General features: G+C 45.4%; 1 protein-coding gene across 1 annotated transcript in view; it reads left to right on the forward strand.

The window, feature by feature from the left end:
* Positions 1 to 18,890, forward strand: part of NEDD4 (NEDD4 E3 ubiquitin protein ligase) — a 143,597-nt gene that overhangs the window by 92,362 nt on the left and 32,345 nt on the right. The window contains exons 8-14 of the mRNA XM_075345749.1: positions 279 to 479; positions 2,676 to 2,753; positions 9,562 to 9,616; positions 9,697 to 9,755; positions 11,688 to 11,753; positions 13,232 to 13,461; positions 15,183 to 15,304. Coding sequence (XP_075201864.1) covers positions 279 to 479; positions 2,676 to 2,753; positions 9,562 to 9,616; positions 9,697 to 9,755; positions 11,688 to 11,753; positions 13,232 to 13,461; positions 15,183 to 15,304 — 811 coding nt within the window. The remainder of the gene's footprint in view (positions 1 to 278; positions 480 to 2,675; positions 2,754 to 9,561; positions 9,617 to 9,696; positions 9,756 to 11,687; positions 11,754 to 13,231; positions 13,462 to 15,182; positions 15,305 to 18,890) is intronic.

Consider the following 18,890-nt stretch of genomic DNA (forward strand, 5'->3'; position numbering starts at 1 on the left):
TTCAGGAAAGAATTAGGGTAGAGAAAGGAATCAAAGAAAAGCGTGCACCACAAGAAGCAGGAAAAGCAAAAATTTGCTTCATATATTTTGAGTTGGTTGTGAAGTGTTGAATTGTTTGTTGAAAAATATCTTGATACTTGTGATTCCTGAAGAGCCAGTTTCTTTACCCATCCTATTGTTCTTCCCTGCATATCTGTGCTGCCTCTGTTTATGGAAACATAGTGGTAACGCCCTGTTTGGAGGTAGCGTTCAAAGTCTAATGTGTCCTTAATGTTCAGTCACAGAAGCAATCACCTGTGGAAATGTCACAGACCTCTCCCACCCAGAATGTTCCCAGTGGTCGTCTTCAGCAGTCTCCAGACTATGAATCCACTAAACAAGACCCGGATCATGGATACCTCCCCAAAGGCTGGGAATTAAGACATGCCCCAAGTGGACGTGCCTTCTTTATCAATCACAACACTAAGACTACAACATGGGTATTGTGACTCTTCTTCTTCTATTAATTATTCTAATATTCTTTCTCTGATTAAACCAATGACTGTACAGATATTCTTATTCAATTAAGATCAAGCAATCACATGGGAATTTTGTAGCTAGAATTCCAAACATGTGCAACAGATAAACTATAGGTTTAAAAAAATGTATTTTCTTTTCCCTTCATGTATTTCATAAATGTTTGCATTTTAATATTTGTGATGGTTTTAGATGTAAAATTGCATTTGTTTCAGTATTGGTGGCTTCACCTTTTGAGTCTATGCTATATTATGGGCAAGGGATTCTCCACCTCACTATTGCCGGAGATCCCCTTACAAATGTAGGGAACAGTTTTCCTGGAATATAAACCATAATTATAAAATAGAAATAATAGTTATGTGTTTAAAAAAAAAAAAAAAAATGTCTAAATATTCAGATTTCAAACCCCATCAAACCGAGGGTATATGGGGTGTTTAAAGGGAAAATCCGGTTTCAAAATCTCTGTGTGTGTGTGTGTGTGTGTGTGTGTGTGTGTGTGTGTGTGTGTGTGTGTGTGTGTGTAATATATAAATTTTGTCTGCATATTTATTACACTGCATTTTTTAATGTTTTTCATTTCTCAATTCATTTGTATGTATGTATGTATGTATGTGTGTATGTATGTATGTGTGTGTATATATTTATATTACGTCTTTCCACCTGCCTTCACAATGATAGATTTCTGTTGCGCTTTATTTTTTTATTTTTTTTTTAGATTTCTTAATGTCAGGAATATGAAAAAATAATTTTAACAAGAATGATTTATATGATATGTAATTTACTAACTACACATTCCCTATAATATATGTTGCCACCTCCTTCCCTGGGTGCTGTACAGGGGAAAACATTACCAGGCTGTGACTTTTTTTTTCCTGATGTGATCTGCTCCTCCTCCACCTTTTGGGTCCTTTTACACAAACAAATTGGCTGAAAAAATTATTTTTTCTTCATGGTGATGCATGAAGATTCAGTACACAAACTGTCATATCTTTTTTAGCGGGGCATCTTTACACATGAGGATGTCGTGCCGAACAACGATTTTTCGATCAGCCGTCCTCTAGCAATGTTTTCAATGGGTAATAATCGTTAACAGTCAGCAGTTCTTACTCTCTGCTCTGTGTGTATGAATCGCTTTTTACACAGAGCAGTCAAAGTCACATTGGTCGTAATGTACCTAGAATTTTCAGCCTGGTATCACCTGTTAAAGGGACCTGTCAGGTGTAATATGCACCCAGTTCTGGGTGCATATTAGTGATTCCTGCCTAGCAGTCCCTGTATACACTAGCATAGATAAAGAGATCTTTAGAAAGTGTTTCTAAAGATTGTTTATTATATGCTAATGAGGCCAGGGACTAGTCGCAAGGGTGTTACTTCCCTTGGCTAGTCGGCCCACATAGCATCTCAGCATGCTCCTGTGGGCCTGCTTACATGCTAATAAATACGCAGCGACGCCTCAGTACCATTTTTCTAAAGATCTCTTTATGCTAGTGTATACAGGGACGGTTAGTCAGGGATTAGCAATATACACCCAGAGCTGCTCGTGGTTCTGTGTGCATATTGCACCTGACAGGTTCCCTTTAAGATTGAGCATTATGTGACACAAAGATCCAAGCTGTAGTCCTTGTTGTAGCCCTGGCAAATGTTAAGGGCAAGACATGACATTTTTTTGTAGTGAAAGAGTTAAAAGCTAGAGTTAGACTATTTCAAATTAATGGACCAAGTATATTCGACAGTGATTAAACTTTAATTTTATATAGAACTGAAAAACCCCTTTAAGGTAGTCGCCACACATCTCCATTTTTCTCTGGTGGGTAGGGACATGTGTGCTGTTAGTGTTAGGCCAGTGTCACACTTGCGATTGTCTCGCGTGAGTTTCGCGGTGCATCACCCATCACGGACTCTCACAGGAGCGGATTGGCTGCATAGAGATGTGTGCAACCGACCCGCTCCTGTGAGCAGTGTGAGTCAGTGATGGGTGATGCACCGCGAAACTCGCGCGGCAATCACAAGTGTGACACCGGCCTTAGTCTTCTACCTACCTCTGGTGCCTTAATCAGGTGAAGCTTTCAACAGTCTGACTAGTATTTACAGTATGTCTCATACCATGTATACAGTAAGCATGATGTTTTCAAGCAATCCTGTTTTTATCGTTTGTTTAGGAAGACCCGAGACTGAGAATTCCTGTACAGCTTCGGACAAGGCCTCCTTTAGACGTGTCAGACCTGGGACCACTGCCAGTAAGTGAAAGATGAATTAAAAGAAAAAACTCCTTGTAGTACCACAGAGAGGACAAAAAATAACTCAAGACAAAGTATTATTACATTTTCTGTAATAATTTTTTTTTTTCTCAGAAATATCAAAAATTGAAAAACTGTAAAGTGTTTAGATTTTTAGTCCTTTATGTAAGAACATACATAACTCCTACTTTACCCAGATTGCTTAGAAGAATAGGCAGCCACTCTGACCTGGAGACGTATGGTTGTAGGATATATGCGAAACACGTCAGTCAGGGTAACGAACTGATAATCTGAGCAATCTTGGGAATGTACGAGTCATGATTTCTTACGTGAATGACAAGGTTTCCGCTGTATAATTTACTGTTTTTATTATGTTACTTATATGGTTTTATATAGTGTCATGCCTCTAATTTATTGCCCACGTTGAGCAGGCCACCTTTTTTTTTTTTTTTTTTTTTTTTTTTTTGTAGTATTACAGCATAACACCATTGACAGTAAAATACTTTGTCACACACAGAGCTGCGTACTTTTCAGGAGCATCTTGGTGAATGCTCAGCTGCCATATGTGACTGTTGCCCAAAGCTATTGGATGCTTGGCGGCTGAGCTGTAACATCTGAGGTTAACCAGGGCTCAATATCGAGCTGCTAGTGCGTTTTCCATAGAATTTGTCAGCTTTATATGTAATTCTTCTGCAAATTACTGAATACATTCCAAAATTTCTAACAGTGCAGATGAAATGAATCCTTTTTCTGTCTGCCCATTTAGAGCCGGACATAAGTAGCTCTTATGATCACCTACAGTATTGTTTTGCTCTCTAGTAAATGATCAAACAGAAAAGGTCTTTATTCATAAAGCTGGGTTCACATAGCGTTTAGCCTAGGTGAGTTAGGCTGCAAAATGCAGTCGACTACATCTAGCTGCCAGCCTCCAATAGGCGTATACAGCCAAAAATGATTCAAGACAGAGGACACTGTGACTCTGCCTGCATCATTTATAGTCTCTTTGGCCCATACGCTCAAATCCCATTTGGTGTTTTGAACCCAAGTCTCGATGGAGCCACTGAATAAAAGGTAAAACGCTATGTGAAACCACAGACTTAAAAGTACTCAATTGCTTTCTCATGCATACCTTAAGGGTCCGTGCGCACTGGGTAGATGAGTTCCTTAAGCAAAATCTGCACCCTCTGGCAGAATTCCACGGCAAAAAAATGCACCCAAAAGCCACATGCGGTTTTAACGCAGATTTTGTTTCGATTTTTGTCCCTGCGGTTTAACCATTTATCAATGGTAAAACCTCAGATACTTGTGGAAAAGTGATATGCTGCTGCTTTTTGCTGCATGAATTATGCAGAAAAACCTGTAGGGAAAAAAAGACGCAGTGTGCGCACAGCATTTTGGATTTCTCATAGATTTTCCTGGGGAAGGACTGCATGAACTTTATGAACAAAAACCGCACCTTTTCTGCAGCAGAAAACGCAGTGTGCGTAGAGGGCCTTAATAGAATTTCCCAGCAAATATTTCTCACATATTGATTATGCCAGCACACTGGTCCAGTGGGTAATACTGTCACTCTGCAGCATTTTTTTTCCACACTAGCAGAACAGGGATATATCGTGGCTTAGCACCTGTTCCACGCTTAGTGGTTGGCACTATTGCTGTGCTGCGCAGCGCTGAGGTCCTGGGTTCAAATCCCACCAAGGAAAACATCTGCAAGGAGTTTGTATATTCTCCCTGTGTTTCCATGCGTTTACTCCCACACTCTAAAAAATATACTGATAAGGAATTTAGATTGTGAGACCCAATGGGGACAGTCATGATCGCGTCTGTAAAGTGCTGGAGATTAATAGTGCTATATGTGAGTAAAATAAATAAATAACCAAGAATTGTTCTGCAGAAACTGTATGAGGTCGACAATTGATTGCAGGGGTTTTGCTAATCAACTTGGCAGTCGATGGTGTCCAGCATGTCTTCTGATGTACAGTTTTTCTGCAGCACAACGTGTGTGTGTGTGTGTGTGTGTGTGTGTGTGTGTAATATGAATGATAGGGACAGATGTGATTGATGACAACCTTTGTACTGTGCTGCGGGGAATGCTTACATTGTATAAACTACAACGATAAACCGGTCTGTCACCAAAACCTATTGTAGCAAAAGCATGGTGGCTTAAGACACTTGGGTCCTGGGTTCAGATCCCTCCAAGAGCAACATCTGCAAGACGTTTGTATGTTCTTCCCACAATCCAAAGACTATACTTAATGAATTTAGATTGTAAGACCCAATGGGGACAAGAAGTAATGTATGGGAAGTGCCGTGGAATTAATGGCGCTATATAAGCGAGTAAAATAAATATGACATTAAGTTTGGGGCCACACGAGGATTACTGTGATCCCCTCAAATGGCACTCTGCTCACGCTGGCAGTACTGCAGAGCCAAGTATCATGCTAGTGTCCCTGCGACTGAGGTCCGATTGTGCGAGCGGACACGTAGTGCGTTCTTCGATCACTCTAACTTCAGAGACGCTGTCCAGAAGCCCAGAGCGGTCCCGGACAAGCGCTTTACTAAGCGCCTCACTGACACGCGTTACCCCTTCCCCTCTGACGTCGTTAAGGGTTGGGCTCAATGTCCCAAGGTGGATCCTCCAGTCTCTAGATTGGCGGCTAGATCTGTGGTATCGGTTGCAGATGACTCATCGCTAAAGGATGCCACTGACAGGCAGATAGAGCTCCTGGTGAAGTCAATCTATGAGGCCACGGGCGCTTCTTTTGCCCCGGCCTTTGCAGCCGTGTGGGCACTCCAAGCTATCTCAGCTTGTCTGGCTGAGATTAATGCTGTCACACGTAATTCTGCTCCGCAAGTTGCGTCTTTGACTTCTCAAGCGTCAGCTTTTTCTTCCTACGCCATGATTGCAGTCCTAGACTCTGCTAGCCGTACAGCTGTGGCATCCGCTAACTCTGTGGCAGTCCGCAGGGCCATGTGGCTGCGCGAATGGAAGGCAGACTCGGCCTCCAAGAGGTTCTTAACCGGTTTGCCGTTTTCTGGCGAACGCTTGTTTGGCGAACGATTGGATGAGATTATTAAGGAATCCAAGGGAAAGGACTCCTCCTTACCCCAGTCCAAACCTAAGAGACCTCAGCAACGGAAAATACAATCGAGGTTTCGGTCCTTTCGTCCCTCCGCCAAGCCCCAATCCTCTTCGTCCAGCAGGCAGGAGAAAGGCCAGAGGAACTCCTATGCGTGGCGGTCCAAGTCACGCCCCCAAAAGGCCGCAGGAGGTACTGCCTCCAAGGCGGCCTCCTCATGACTCTCGGCATCCCCTAGCCGCATCCTCGGTCGGTGGCAGGCTCTCCCGCTTTGGCGACGCCTCGTGGCCACATGTTCAAGACCGATGGGTGAGAGACATTCTGTCTCACGGGTACAGGATAGAGTTCAGCTCCCGTCCTGCGGCTCGTTTCTTCAGAACCTCTCCGCCTCCCGCTCAGGCCGACGCACTTTTTCAGGCAGTGGACGCTCTGAAGACAGAAGGAGTTGTGACACCCATTCCCCTTCAGGAACGTGGTCGCGGCTTTTACTCCAACTTGTTCGTGGTGCCAAAAAAGGACTGATCATTCCGTCCCGTTCTGGACCTCAAGCTGCTCAACAGACACGTGAGAACCAGACGGTTTCGGATGGAATCTCTCCGCTCGGTCATCGCCTCGATGTCACAAGGAGACTTTCTAGCATCGATCGACATCAAGGATGCTTATCTCCACGTGCCGATCGCACCCGAACATCAACGCTTCTTGCGTTTCGCCATCGGGGACGAACACCTTCAGTTCGTGGCGTTGCCTTTCGGCCTGGCGACAGCCCCACGGGTTTTCACCAAAGTCATGGCATCCGTCGTGGCGGTCCTGCACTCTCAGGGCCACTCGGTGATTCCCTACTTAGACGATCTCCTAGTCAGGGCCCCTTCTCGGGTGGTGTGTCAACACAGCCTTACCGTCGCTCTGGCGACTCTCCAGCAGTTCGGGTGGATCATCAACTTCCCGAAATCCAAGTTGACACCGACCCAATCACTGACTTACCTCGGGATAGAGTTTCATACACAGTCAGCGGTAGTCAAGCTACCGCGGGACAAACAGCTTTCTCTGCAGGCAGGGGTGCAATAACTTCTTCGGAGTCAGTCACACCCCTTAAGGCGCCTCATGCACTTCCTGGGGAAGATGGTGGCAGCGATGGAGGCAGTGCCGTTCGCACAATTCCATCTACGGCCACTCCAATGGGACATTCTCCGCAAATGGGACAGGAGGTCGGCTTCCCTCGACAGGAACGTCTCTTTCCCTTGCAACCAAGACGTCATTTCAGTGGTGGCTCCTTCCCAATTTTCTATCGCAGGGAAAATCCTTCCTACCCCCAATCTGGGCTGTGGTCACCACGGACGCGAGCCTGTCAGGGTGGGGAGCGGTTTTTCTCCACCACAGGGCTCAGGGAACCTGGACTCCGATAGTCTTCCCTTCAGATCAATGTTCTGGAGATAAGGGCAGTGTATCTAGCCCTATTGGCTTTTCATCGGTGGCTGGAGGGCAGGCAGATCCGTATCCAGTCGGACAACGCCACTGCCGTCGCATACATCAACCACCAAGGCGGCACTCGCAGTCGTCAAGCCTTCCAGGAAGTCCGGCGGATTCTGCAGTGGGTGGAAGCCACAGCCTCCACCATCTCCGCAGTTCACATCACGGGCGTAGAAAACTGGGAAGCAGATTTTCTCAGTCGTCAGGGCATGGATGCGGGGGAGTGGTCTCTGCACCCAGAAGTGTTTCGAGAGATCTGTCGTCGCTGGGGAACGCCGGACGTCGATCTCATGGCGTCACGGCACAACAACAAAGTCCCGGCTTTCATGGCACGGTCTCAGGATCACAGAGCTCTGGCGGCGGACGCGTTAGTTCAGGACTGGTCGCAGTTTCGACTGCCTTATGTGTTTCCTCCTCTGGCGATGCTGCCCAGAGTGTTACGCAAGATCAGGTCCGACTGCCGTCGCGCCATTCTCGTCGCTCCAGACTGGCCGAGGCGGTCGTGGTACCCGGATCTGTGCCATCTCACGGTGGGTCAACCATGGGCGCTTCCAGACCGCCCGGACTTGCTGTCACAAGGGCCATTTTTCCATCTGAATTCTGTGGCCCTCAACCTGACTGTGTGGCCATTTAGTCCTGGCTCCTAGCGTCTTCAGGGTTATCTCAGGATGTCATTGCCACCATGAGACAGGCTAGGAAGCCAACGTCCGCCAAGATCTATTACAGGTCTTGGCAAATCTTCTTATCCTGGTGCTCTGATAACGGTTTTCCTCCATGGCCGTTTGCCTTACCCATTTTTCTTTCATTCCTTCAATCTGGAATGGACAAGGGTTTGTCACTCGGCTCTCTCAAGGGCCAAGTATCGGCGCTCTCCGTATTTTTTCAAAAGCGTCTAGCCAGGCTTCCGCAGGTCCGCACGTTCCTGCAGGGAGTTTGCCACATAGTCCCACCTTACAAGCGTCCGCTGGAACCCTGGGATCTTAACAGGGTGCTAACGGCTCTTCAGAAACCACCTTTCGAGCCGCTGCGGGATGTCTCTTTATCACGTCTTTCGCAAAAGGTGGCCTTTCTAGTGGCAGTTACATCACTCCGGAGAGTGTCTGAGCTTGCAGCGCTGTCATGCAAAGCCCCCTTCCTGGTTTTTCACCGGGATAAGGTGGTTCTGCGTCCGGTCCCAGAATTTCTCCCTAAGGTGGTATCTCCTTTTCATCTCAATCAGGATATCTCCTTGCCTTCATTTTGCCCTAATCCAATTCACCAATGTGAAAAGGATTTGCACTCTTTGGATCTGGTGAGAGCACTCCGGTTCTACGTGTCTCGCACGGCGCCCTTGCGTCGTTCAGATGCGCTCTTTGTCCTTGTCGCTGGCCAGCGTAAGGGTTCGCAGGCTTCCAAGTCAACCTTGGCTCGGTGGATCAAGGAACCGATTCTCGAAGCCTACCGTTCTTCTGGGCTTCCGCTTCCTTCAGGGCTGAAAGCCCATTCTACCAGAGCCGTGGGTGCGTCCTGGGCATTGCTGCACCGGGCTACGGCTCAGCAGGTGTCAGGCAGCGACGTGGTCTAGTCTGCACACTTTCACGAAGCACTATCAAGTGCATACCTATGCTTCGGCAGACGCCAGTCTAGGTAGGCGAGTCCTTCAGGCGGCGGTTGCCCACCTGTAAGAGGAGGGCCGTTTCGGCTCTTTTTATTGAGGTATTCTTTTACCCACCCAGGGACTGCTCTTGGACGTCCCAATTGTCTGGGTCTCCCAATGGAGCGACAAAGAAGGGAATTTTGTTTACTTACCGTAAATTCCTTTTCTTCTAGCTCCTATTGGGAGACCCAGCACCCGCCCCTGTTCCCTTCGGGCTGGTTGTTCTTTTGTGTACACATGTTGTTCATGTTGAATTGTTCTTTTGGTTCATGGTTCAGTTCTCCGAACATCCTTCGGATTGAATTTACCCTAGACCAATTTATAAGTTTTCTCCTTCCTGCTTTTGCACCAAAACTGAGGAGCCTGTGATCCACGGGAGAGTGTATAGGCAGAGGGGAGGGGTTACACTTTTTAAAGTGTAATACTTTGTGTGGCCTCCGGAGGCAGAAGCTATACACCCAATTGTCTGGGTCTCCCAATAGGAGCTAGAAGAAAAGGAATTTACGGTAAGTAAACAAAATTCCCTTCTTTCTTGCCATGTGTCTTAGGCATAAGGTGATGTATAAACCTGTACACAAATTCTTCTCGTTGTACCATACTGACCTGTATTTGTTCTCCCATACAGCCTGGTTGGGAAGAGAGAACGCACACGGATGGCCGAGTATTTTATATTGACCACAGTAAGGAAATATCGGTTTCTAAATGATAGTATTACTATTAGATCTCTAAAGAGAATAAAGCACATTCTTCTTTCTTCCAGACACAAAGAAGACGCAATGGGAAGATCCACGCTTAGAGACCGCTGCAATAACAGGACCGGTGAGTAGAAGTGCAATCTATTACTTTAAAGTACCCTTAAAGACCGACACTGTTGGCTGGTGTCCTGGTCATCACTTCCAAGATCCTACAAGTACATATGACATGGAAGATCATAGCATTATTGCTGAATCTTTCTTGTGACGCATGTGTCAGTGGCCATATTTACAAGACAGCAGCTTGTTTAAGGTGTGAAAAGTATGTTAATATGGAGGCAGTGTAATAATATATTGCACCTCACACCATCTGGGAAATTACCTTAAGCACGTCTATCCATAGCCCCTGGTTGCAGTGAGGGGGTGGGGATTGGGTTTCATTCTTGGCTGTCTGAACTTTTTTTCACTGAGTCAGAATGATGGTCCTTACAGTTAAGTGTTAGGTGAGTCCTTATTAGCGAGGAGTAAGTGACATGGCCATGTGATGTCCTATTAGAAGGCAGAACATCTCTGAGCCTGCACTAAGCACATCTATATACACAGCACATAGCGCACTGTCAATTCTGTGCCTGATTTGCCAGCAGTGACAGGGCACGTACTATGTATAAATGACCATGAGGCTTTGTGGATAATTGAGGACCGGGTGCAGATTAAAAGTCAGAAGAGATTGTATAATGTACAATGGGGCAGAATAAAAAGTCAAAATTGTGATGACAAGTCAAAACTGCAAAGAAATGCCCGTTTCAGCCCAAATCACTGCGTTTAGAAAAAGTGTATCAGTCTATGTTCTCAAGTAAGGTTAAAGTGGCTTTCTACTGCTAGACAACACCAGCTTAATCATTTCAGGACCCCAATTAAAAGAAAATAAAGACAATAAAGGTTTTTATACCGTCCCCTTGCTGCTGTTTCATTAAAGCAATGCCAATGAGTCTGTTCTTGGAGGGTGACATGACATTATTACATTCCTGCTGTCAGACTGGGCATATTGATGGGCTGCTGCCATGCACCACTGGTGTCACGCACCAGGAACAGCGTTCCAGAAATCACTGGAGCCGCCAAATCACTGCGCGAAATGAGTATCCATTGCTTTTACTTTAATTGGGGTCCTGAACTCATTAAGCTGGGTTGTCCAGTAGTGTAATACCACTTTTAAGTACTCTTCTGTACAACACCAGTGTGGAAACAATGACTTTGGTACTGTACAATATTCATCTCATGCTAAAACGACAAATAAGTGGTGGTGGGAGTTTATTTGTACAGCTGAAATATCTTCCCCTAGTTTTACCTGGACAAAATTGTTTTTTCAAAGTCCCTGCTAATATATACGTAGTCCCCAAGAGAGAGAATTTATTAAAAAAGCAGTAATGCTTTAAAAAAATCACTTTTTTTAACATCTTGATTTTTTTTTTTTGCATTGCATTTTTTTGTCATTGTTAATGTATTCATTATTTCATTTATGATCAAATCTACCTTATAAAAGGAAATCTACTGGTTGTTTCACCGATGAGACAGATGAGTCTAATGCAAAATGGTCACTTTTTCAATCGATTTTTTTCATCTTTATCAGTATCAGAGCAACAAATATATTACAAGAAAGGCAAAGTCTTTGTAATATAAATTCTTTTAGCTACACCAAAGGCAAAGTATTGTAATAAATCGGAGAACTGTAGTGTTATAAAGAACATAGTAAAAGCAAGCAAACTCTCAATATGTGGCAAGAGGAGACTGTATATTCTCTTGTAGCATTAGTTTGTCCCCTGGTGTACAAACCTATAATGGCTTTTGTGAAAGGAACCCTGTTGGCTTTTTTTGTTTTTATACCCTTTATTTTACATTTATTAAGCGAAATTTGTGGTGGTGGTTGTTGACGTTTAACCCTAGAATGCACAACCATAGGAAACAAGTAACCTAGCAGGCCTGCGAGGCCCCAGGTATGCGTTCTAGGGTTAATATATAAAAGTTGAGTACCACATTAGTTAAACTCTTCTTTGATTTCTAGGCTGTACCTTATTCTCGAGATTACAAAAGAAAATATGAGTACTTTCGTAAAAAGTTGAAGAAGCAGGCAAGTGTAATTCAATGGGTTTTCTACATATTTGGGGTTGTATGAAGTTTACATTATTTATTGCTAAGTAGGTGGGTGCATGACAACTAGTTATGGGGTTTGCAATTTACTGCTTATTATAAATGTCTGAAATCCTTGAGTTTTTACCTTTGCTTTTCTTTAGTTTGCTATCTAGAAGAGTGGACCACCACTGCGGTCTACCTTGTAAGCACTGTGCTGGGGCTGGCCAGATTAATGGAGGCAAGAGCGCTCTTTAGTGATCTCGCCAACTTCAAAACATGGCTTACAAGCTCAATAGAAAAGCACTTGTAAGCACTGCTTATGTTCTGCTGCATAGCAGCAATGGTCGGTCTCCAGGGCAGCATGATGTAAACAAAAGTTAGTATTGCAAAAACTGCTGAAAATGTTAGTAAGCAGTAAATTGCAAATGTACCTGTATTTCCAAGCCGTAACCAACATTACAGATTTATGAATATGGGGATAACCGTTTAATCATAGCAAAAATAAGATACACAAGTTTCTAATATACGGAGTGTGCTGCCTGTGAATGGGGTTATATTTATCTACAACCAAGGGGTGTAATCCTGACATATCTAGCTCTGTTCTCCACTGAGAGGTAGATACAGTTGAGAACTAGATAAATCTAGGCATTGGTGAGCTGCTCTAGAGCCAATGTACTTGCCCTGGAGCCGTTCTAAACAGATCCAGGGAGATGTAGAGACTTGGCCGGGATTAGGACCTAAGAAGCTAATAGGAGTGACACACGTTGCCTAGTGAACATGTCACCGCTGTGGTCTTGGAGCATAGACAAAAGCGTTATAAGCAGCAAAACAGGAAAAGTGACATAACAGGAGGGGGTAGGGGATTAATATGGAAGTAATTTTTAAAGTTTTAAACTTTTAGGACTGTCTAAAAATTCCCACTTAGGAGAATGGGTTTAAACCTTCAAGAATTTCTTCTATAGTAATTAAAACTAATTTGACGGGAAAGATGGTGACTTTGGAGCACTTTTTCTATAATTGGCAGTGTACTTACAGGCCTGCTGTTGAGATTTGTCTTACATTTGTTTTCAAGTCTAGCAAGTAAACGCCTCCTCCAACCAGAATCAGATTTTCAGAAATTCGGATTATTAATTGTATAATAAAAACAATTGTACAATGTTTCAATCAACTTCTCGGTTTCCCAATCTCTGCTTGATGCCATTCAATAGGCACTTGTATTGCTTAGCTGTGATGGGTGCCATCTTGGCATTGTGATGAAGGCACCAGACTTCTTTATAGGCACCGTAAACTTGTCAGAGCTTCTTCCTGTAATAAGACACATGGCTAGGACAGATTTTTAGCAACTTAAACTTCTTCTTGAATGACTAAAAGCAGAGAAATGGAAAAATGAGAAATTTATGCTAAAATATAGTGTGTATATATAGTATTCCACTTTTTCTAATGAAATATTTTAATATAAATTCTCTTTCCCTGTAGCTTGATATTCCTAACCGGTTTGAAATGAAGTTGCGTCGCTCAGCCATTTTTGAGGATTCTTACCGAAGGATAATCGCTGTGAAACGGCCAGAATTCCTCAAAGCGCGTCTCTGGATTGAATTTGACAATGAGAAAGGCTTAGATTATGGAGGAGTTGCCAGAGAATGGTTCTTCTTGATATCTAAAGAAATGTTTAATCCATATTATGGCCTCTTTGAATATTCTGCGACGTAAGTGCCATGATTTCTAGGGAGCCCCTATGCCTAGTGTCAGAATGATGACTTTATATCCATTGACCAAGCCTTATGCATAATATGGCAGGCCCATGTTTCCTAGTGTCAGAGTAATGACCTCCAGCCCATTGACCTAGCTCTTGGGTCTTGGCACAGTGTGTCAGGCCCATGAGTTTATTTTCCCATTCTGTATAAGGCTGTATTCACACAGGGCTTTTTTGGTAAATTTTTTCCTGATCAAAACCTAAACTTGGGGCAGGAAATCTCCTTTGAGTCATCTTTTTGTTTTTGGTGCATTTTTTGGTGCGTTTTTGTTTTTTTTTTTTTTTTTTTTTTTTTTTTTGTGCGCATTTGCTGCTTTTTTTTCTAGAAAATTGATTGTATCAATGAAAAAAATGCAGCAAATCTGCAGCAAAGAATTGACATGCTCATTCTTTAAAAACCTGACCAAAAACGCAGGTATTTGACAAAAGTCAGGAAAAAAACATGTTTGTGTGTGCGCATGAGATTTCAGAAATCTCATAGACTTTGCAGGGATTGTAAAAAGCAGCAGCTTTTTATAGCATGGATTTGCATAAAACCAAGGCAAATCTGCAGCTAAAAAATGCAGCAAAAAGCCCTGTGTGAACATTTCCTAATTTTGCCTGCACCTAGAGAAACCACAGCTTGACCATAGCCCTCGGAAAAATTGTTCAATAGCTATAGGCTTATCCGCTTGAATCAAGTTTTCTAAGATTTGTTTCATTTAGGGCTAAGACACACGGAGAGAAAAACGGTGCAAGTGGAGTGTGATAAAACATCGCATTCCACTCGGACCAATTCTAGCCTGTGTGTCAGCACACATGAGCGATTATTTTCTCAGCCCTAATCGGAGCGAGAAAACAATCACAGCATGCTACGACTGTAATGCGAGACTCTTTTCTCTTGCACCCATCCAAGTGAATGGGGCGGGAGAAAAATTGCACTGCACTCGCGGTACCCCGGTGTACCGCGAGAATCGCAATAGCCGGCTACGAAGGAGAGAGTGAGAGAAATCCCTCCCGCCCCTCCTCAGAGCCGGCCTGCCCACCGCAGCTGAGGTCCGCTCGCACAGTCGGACCTCAGTAGCAGGGACAATCGCATGACACTCGGCTCTGCTGTACTGCCAGCGTGAGCCTAGTGTCATGCGAGGGGATCGCAGTAGATCCCCGTGTGGCCCCAGCCTCAATGTAATGATCTCATTATTTTTTGTGTTGTCAAAAAATGATGTTGCAGAATTCAGAGATCATCTTCCAATCTTCCTGCCTCATAATAACTTACTCTCGAATACTATTAGGTCAACATTGCATTATTAGATCTCCATAGTATGCAGCTTTTGTGAGGTGTTCTGAATGTGGATGGCTATGTAACTCTAATACCGTAAGCAAGTTACTGCCTATACAAAAGGAATTTTCTGTTCTACCCTCCCAAAATAGGAAGCCTTTTTTTAAAGGGGTTTTTAATTTAAACACTTTAACATTCTACTTGGGCCCCATTGTGGTTTTGCCACTACTCCCTGCCACTGGCAGTTTTCCCCTCTGGTCTCCTCTCCTTCTCTTCCGGCGTGGAGAAGGCAGGGGATTGATAGGAGAGTATATGCGATCTCTTTATATTACTACACTAAGGCTGGGCGCTCCAGATCGTATTATCTATGACGGTTGTTCTTGGGGATACTCACAGGCTTCTGTTTTTCTCCACAGTGATAATTACACTTTGCAAATCAATCCAAATTCTGGACTGTGCAATGAAGATCACCTTTCATATTTCAAGTTTATTGGCCGCGTGGCTGGGATGGCAGTTTACCATGGAAAGCTTCTGGATGGTAAGTTTCAGATAATTTTTCCATGATCTCACTGTTTTCTCCTTCTCCCCTTCTTTGTAAGCTATAAGATTATAAACAGATATGAAGGAGTTTTTCAGATGAGTCTCGGCCACTGAATTCAGTGAATGTGTTTAAAAGAGAAAACCCTTTACTGACACCAATTTGTACCAGATTTTTACAATACAAAGTTAACAGAGCAATCTTATTTTCTGTATCCATTATCACTGCAGACGTCTGGCACTGGAGAATTGCTCTCGGTCCAAGAGGATTTTCCGTACTTTCTTCATGTGGAGCAACTTTTTTCCAAGCTTCTTTTTACTCCTATTTTTCCTTCTTGTCACTTGAATATCTACCTCTCAAGTTGTTCTAGCATGCACCGCACCTCTGCCTGCTGCTTGCTGGGGTCAGAGTTTTCCTGATGATTGACAGTTCAGGCTGGTAGCAGCGTCTCGTCTTTATTTGTGCACTCTCCCTTGCTACAAGTAGAGGCAGCTTTGCCTCCACAGCATGGGAGGCGAGCAGGTGCACAAAAGCTTGCAGGATCCAGCAATTTGTCATTGCAAGTGCTGATGCTTGCCTAGGAAACTTGCCACCACTGATGGACTGCAGAGGTGGCAGGTAACAGTCACTGAGCACTAACCTATAGGGAAAAAATCCCTCAGTTCTTAAGAATAGGGAGGATTTTTAATCAAAGGTAAATTGCAAAGTTGTTACTCATTTAACAAGATGAGACAACCCCTTTAAAAGTGTATTTCTTTGTCGCTCCATTGGGAGACCCAGACAATTGGGTGTATAGCTATTGCCTCCGGAGGCCACACAAAGTATTACACTCAAAAGTGTAAGGCCCCTCCCCTTCTGGCTATACACCCCCAGTGGGATCACTGGCTCATCAGTTTTCATGCTTTGTGCAAGGAGGTCAGACATCCACGCATAGCTCCACTGTTTAGTCAGCAGCAGCTGCTGACTATGTCGGATGGAAGAAAAGAGGGCCCATACAGGGCTCCCAGCATGCTCCCTTCTCACCCCACTTTATGTCGGAGGTGTTTGTTAAGGTTGAGGTACCCATTGCGGGTACGGAGGCTGGAGCCCACATGCTGATTCCTTCCCCATCCCTGTTACAGGGCTCTGGGCGAAGTGGGATTTTAACGGTCTCCAGGCACTGAGACCGTGCTCCATCTGCAGCCCCTGGAGAAGACGCTGGATATGGAGCGGAGTACATCAGGGACATGGCCCTGCTTCCTCAAGGTACTCTGTGTCCCCGTGCATTTCGCACGCACACCGCAGCATTGCTGGGTGTGTTAGTGCGCCGGGGACATCAGCGCTGCTGCGCTTGTGCCATTGTCTCACTTCAGCTTAGCTGAGTGGGCAGACTTATGTAGAACGGTCGCGCCGGCCGCTGGGACTGCGACGCGGCTGGGACTTGTGGTGCGCCGGGGACTTCCGCGCTGGCCGCGCTTTTACGGCGGCCGCGCTTATAAATCGAGTCCCCGGCTTTTGCGGCCTAGTTCGTTCGTTAACGCCCACAGGCCTGCCAGTCAGGGTAGGGGCGTGACGCTGCACATCACGGCAGCCCGGAGAGCTGGAGTATGTTTTGCATACTCCACCCCTCTCACTGTGTGCACTGTGAAACCGGATTCCCGCACTTTCTCAAGCACGCCCACGGCTTCCTTCTCTAACACAGGACGCCGGCAGCCATTATTGTCAGTTCTTTCTATAGCGATAAAACAGACAAGTGTGGGAACACCCTGACAGGGATTCTGAGGTTCACACAATCGCTGTGAGCAGGCGTTAATCAGCACTTGTGGTGCTAACCCCACTAGTGCCGAAGTGCATTGAGATATATGCTTCTACGCTATGCATTGCACTGTTTTGGTCGTACTTTTGTATATATCCTCCTTATTGTGCGGAGGAGATTACAGCATACTGTCTGTGGAAAACAGAGGTGCAGAAGCACATGTTTTCCATGCAGCCGGTACAGCAGGTACGGCTATATGGCCGGCAGGTTACATACACCCCCATTGTATGCAACTCAGCCGGAGTCTCTGCTAATGATCCAGAGGCTGGGGATGAAGTCTGCAGTGTTTACTGACAGATTTTCTGAGACTATGGCTGTGATACTAGAAGCCTTGCAGTCCAGACAAGTCTCTCACACCATGAGCACTGTTGAATCATTGATCCATGGTCCCCCTCAGTGTGAACAATTACAGCTCCGGGGGGGTCACGTGCATCCCAGAGTCACGGCTCTGACACGGACGACAGTCCCAGACAGCCTAAGCGGGCTCGCTGAGCGGCCCTCAGTTTCATCGCACTGGTCAGGGTCCCGCAGGTGGACTCTCTGGGTGCTGAAGCGGAGATAGCTGCTCAGGAGTCTTATCCTGAGACCGCTCTCAATCTCGGTACACCTGATGGGGACGCCATAGTGTATTATCTTATAGCGTCCATCAATAGAATGTTGGTCATTTCTCCCTCAGCTCCTCCTGTGAAGGAGCCAGCTGTACGGCAGGAGAAATTCTATTTCAGGTATCCCAAGCGTAAATCAGGACCACTCTGCCTTCAGAGAGATAGTCCAAAAACACCACGCTTATCCAGATAAGCGCTTCTCCAAGCGGCTTAAGATACACGTTATCCCTGCCCCTGACGTGGTCAAGGGCTGGACCCAGTGTCCCAAGGGACATCCTCCACTCTCCAGGCTTGTGGCTAGATCCATAATTGCAGTGGAAGATGGGGTTCCACTTACAGATGCCGCTGACAGACAGATGGATCTCTGGTCGAAATCCACCTATGAGGCTGTAGGCGCGCCGTTGGCTCCAGCATTCGCAGCCATAGAGGCACTCCAAGCCATTTCAGCTTGTCTTACACAGATGGACACAGTCACACGTACATCTGTACCGCAGGTGGCATCCTAAAACCTCTCAAATGTTTGCATTTGCGTCTTACGCGATCACGCCTGTCCTACACTCTACGAGCCGTACGACAGAGGCGTCTGCTCACTCCGTGTTTTTACGCAGACCCTGGTCGTTAAGTGAATGGAAGGCAGATTTTGCTTCCAAAAAAGTACTTAACCAGTTTGTTTTTTTCTGCGGAACGACTGTTTGGTGGGCGTTTGGATGAAATCATTAAACACTCCAAGGGTAAAGATTCATCCTTACCTCAGCCCAGACAAACAAACCCCAACAGAACAGGGGTCCCCTCGTCCAAAAGGACTCAAAAAGATCAGAGGAGCTCAGATTCGTGGCGGGCTCAGTCACGCCCAAAACAGACAGTCTGAAAACCCGCTTCCAAGGCGGCTTCCTCAGGACTTGCAGCCTCCTCTCTTCGCATCCGCGCTCGGTAGCAGGCTCTCCCGCCTTGGCGATATTTAACTGCCATAGGTCAATGGCCGTTGGGGGAGAGACATTCTGTCTCACGGGTTCAGGATAGAGTTTCGTTCGTCCTCCAACTCGATTCTTCAGAACTTCTCCACCTCCCGGCCGAGCCGTTGCGCTTCTGCAAACGATAGGCACTTTATAGGCAGAAGGAGTGGTGACTACGTTTCTCTTCAGGACCAAGGTCACGGTTTTTGCCCCAATTTATTTCGGGTGCCAAA

Source organism: Anomaloglossus baeobatrachus, chromosome 4 (genome assembly GCF_048569485.1).
Source record: "Anomaloglossus baeobatrachus isolate aAnoBae1 chromosome 4, aAnoBae1.hap1, whole genome shotgun sequence".
NCBI classification, from domain to species: domain Eukaryota; kingdom Metazoa; phylum Chordata; class Amphibia; order Anura; family Aromobatidae; genus Anomaloglossus; species Anomaloglossus baeobatrachus.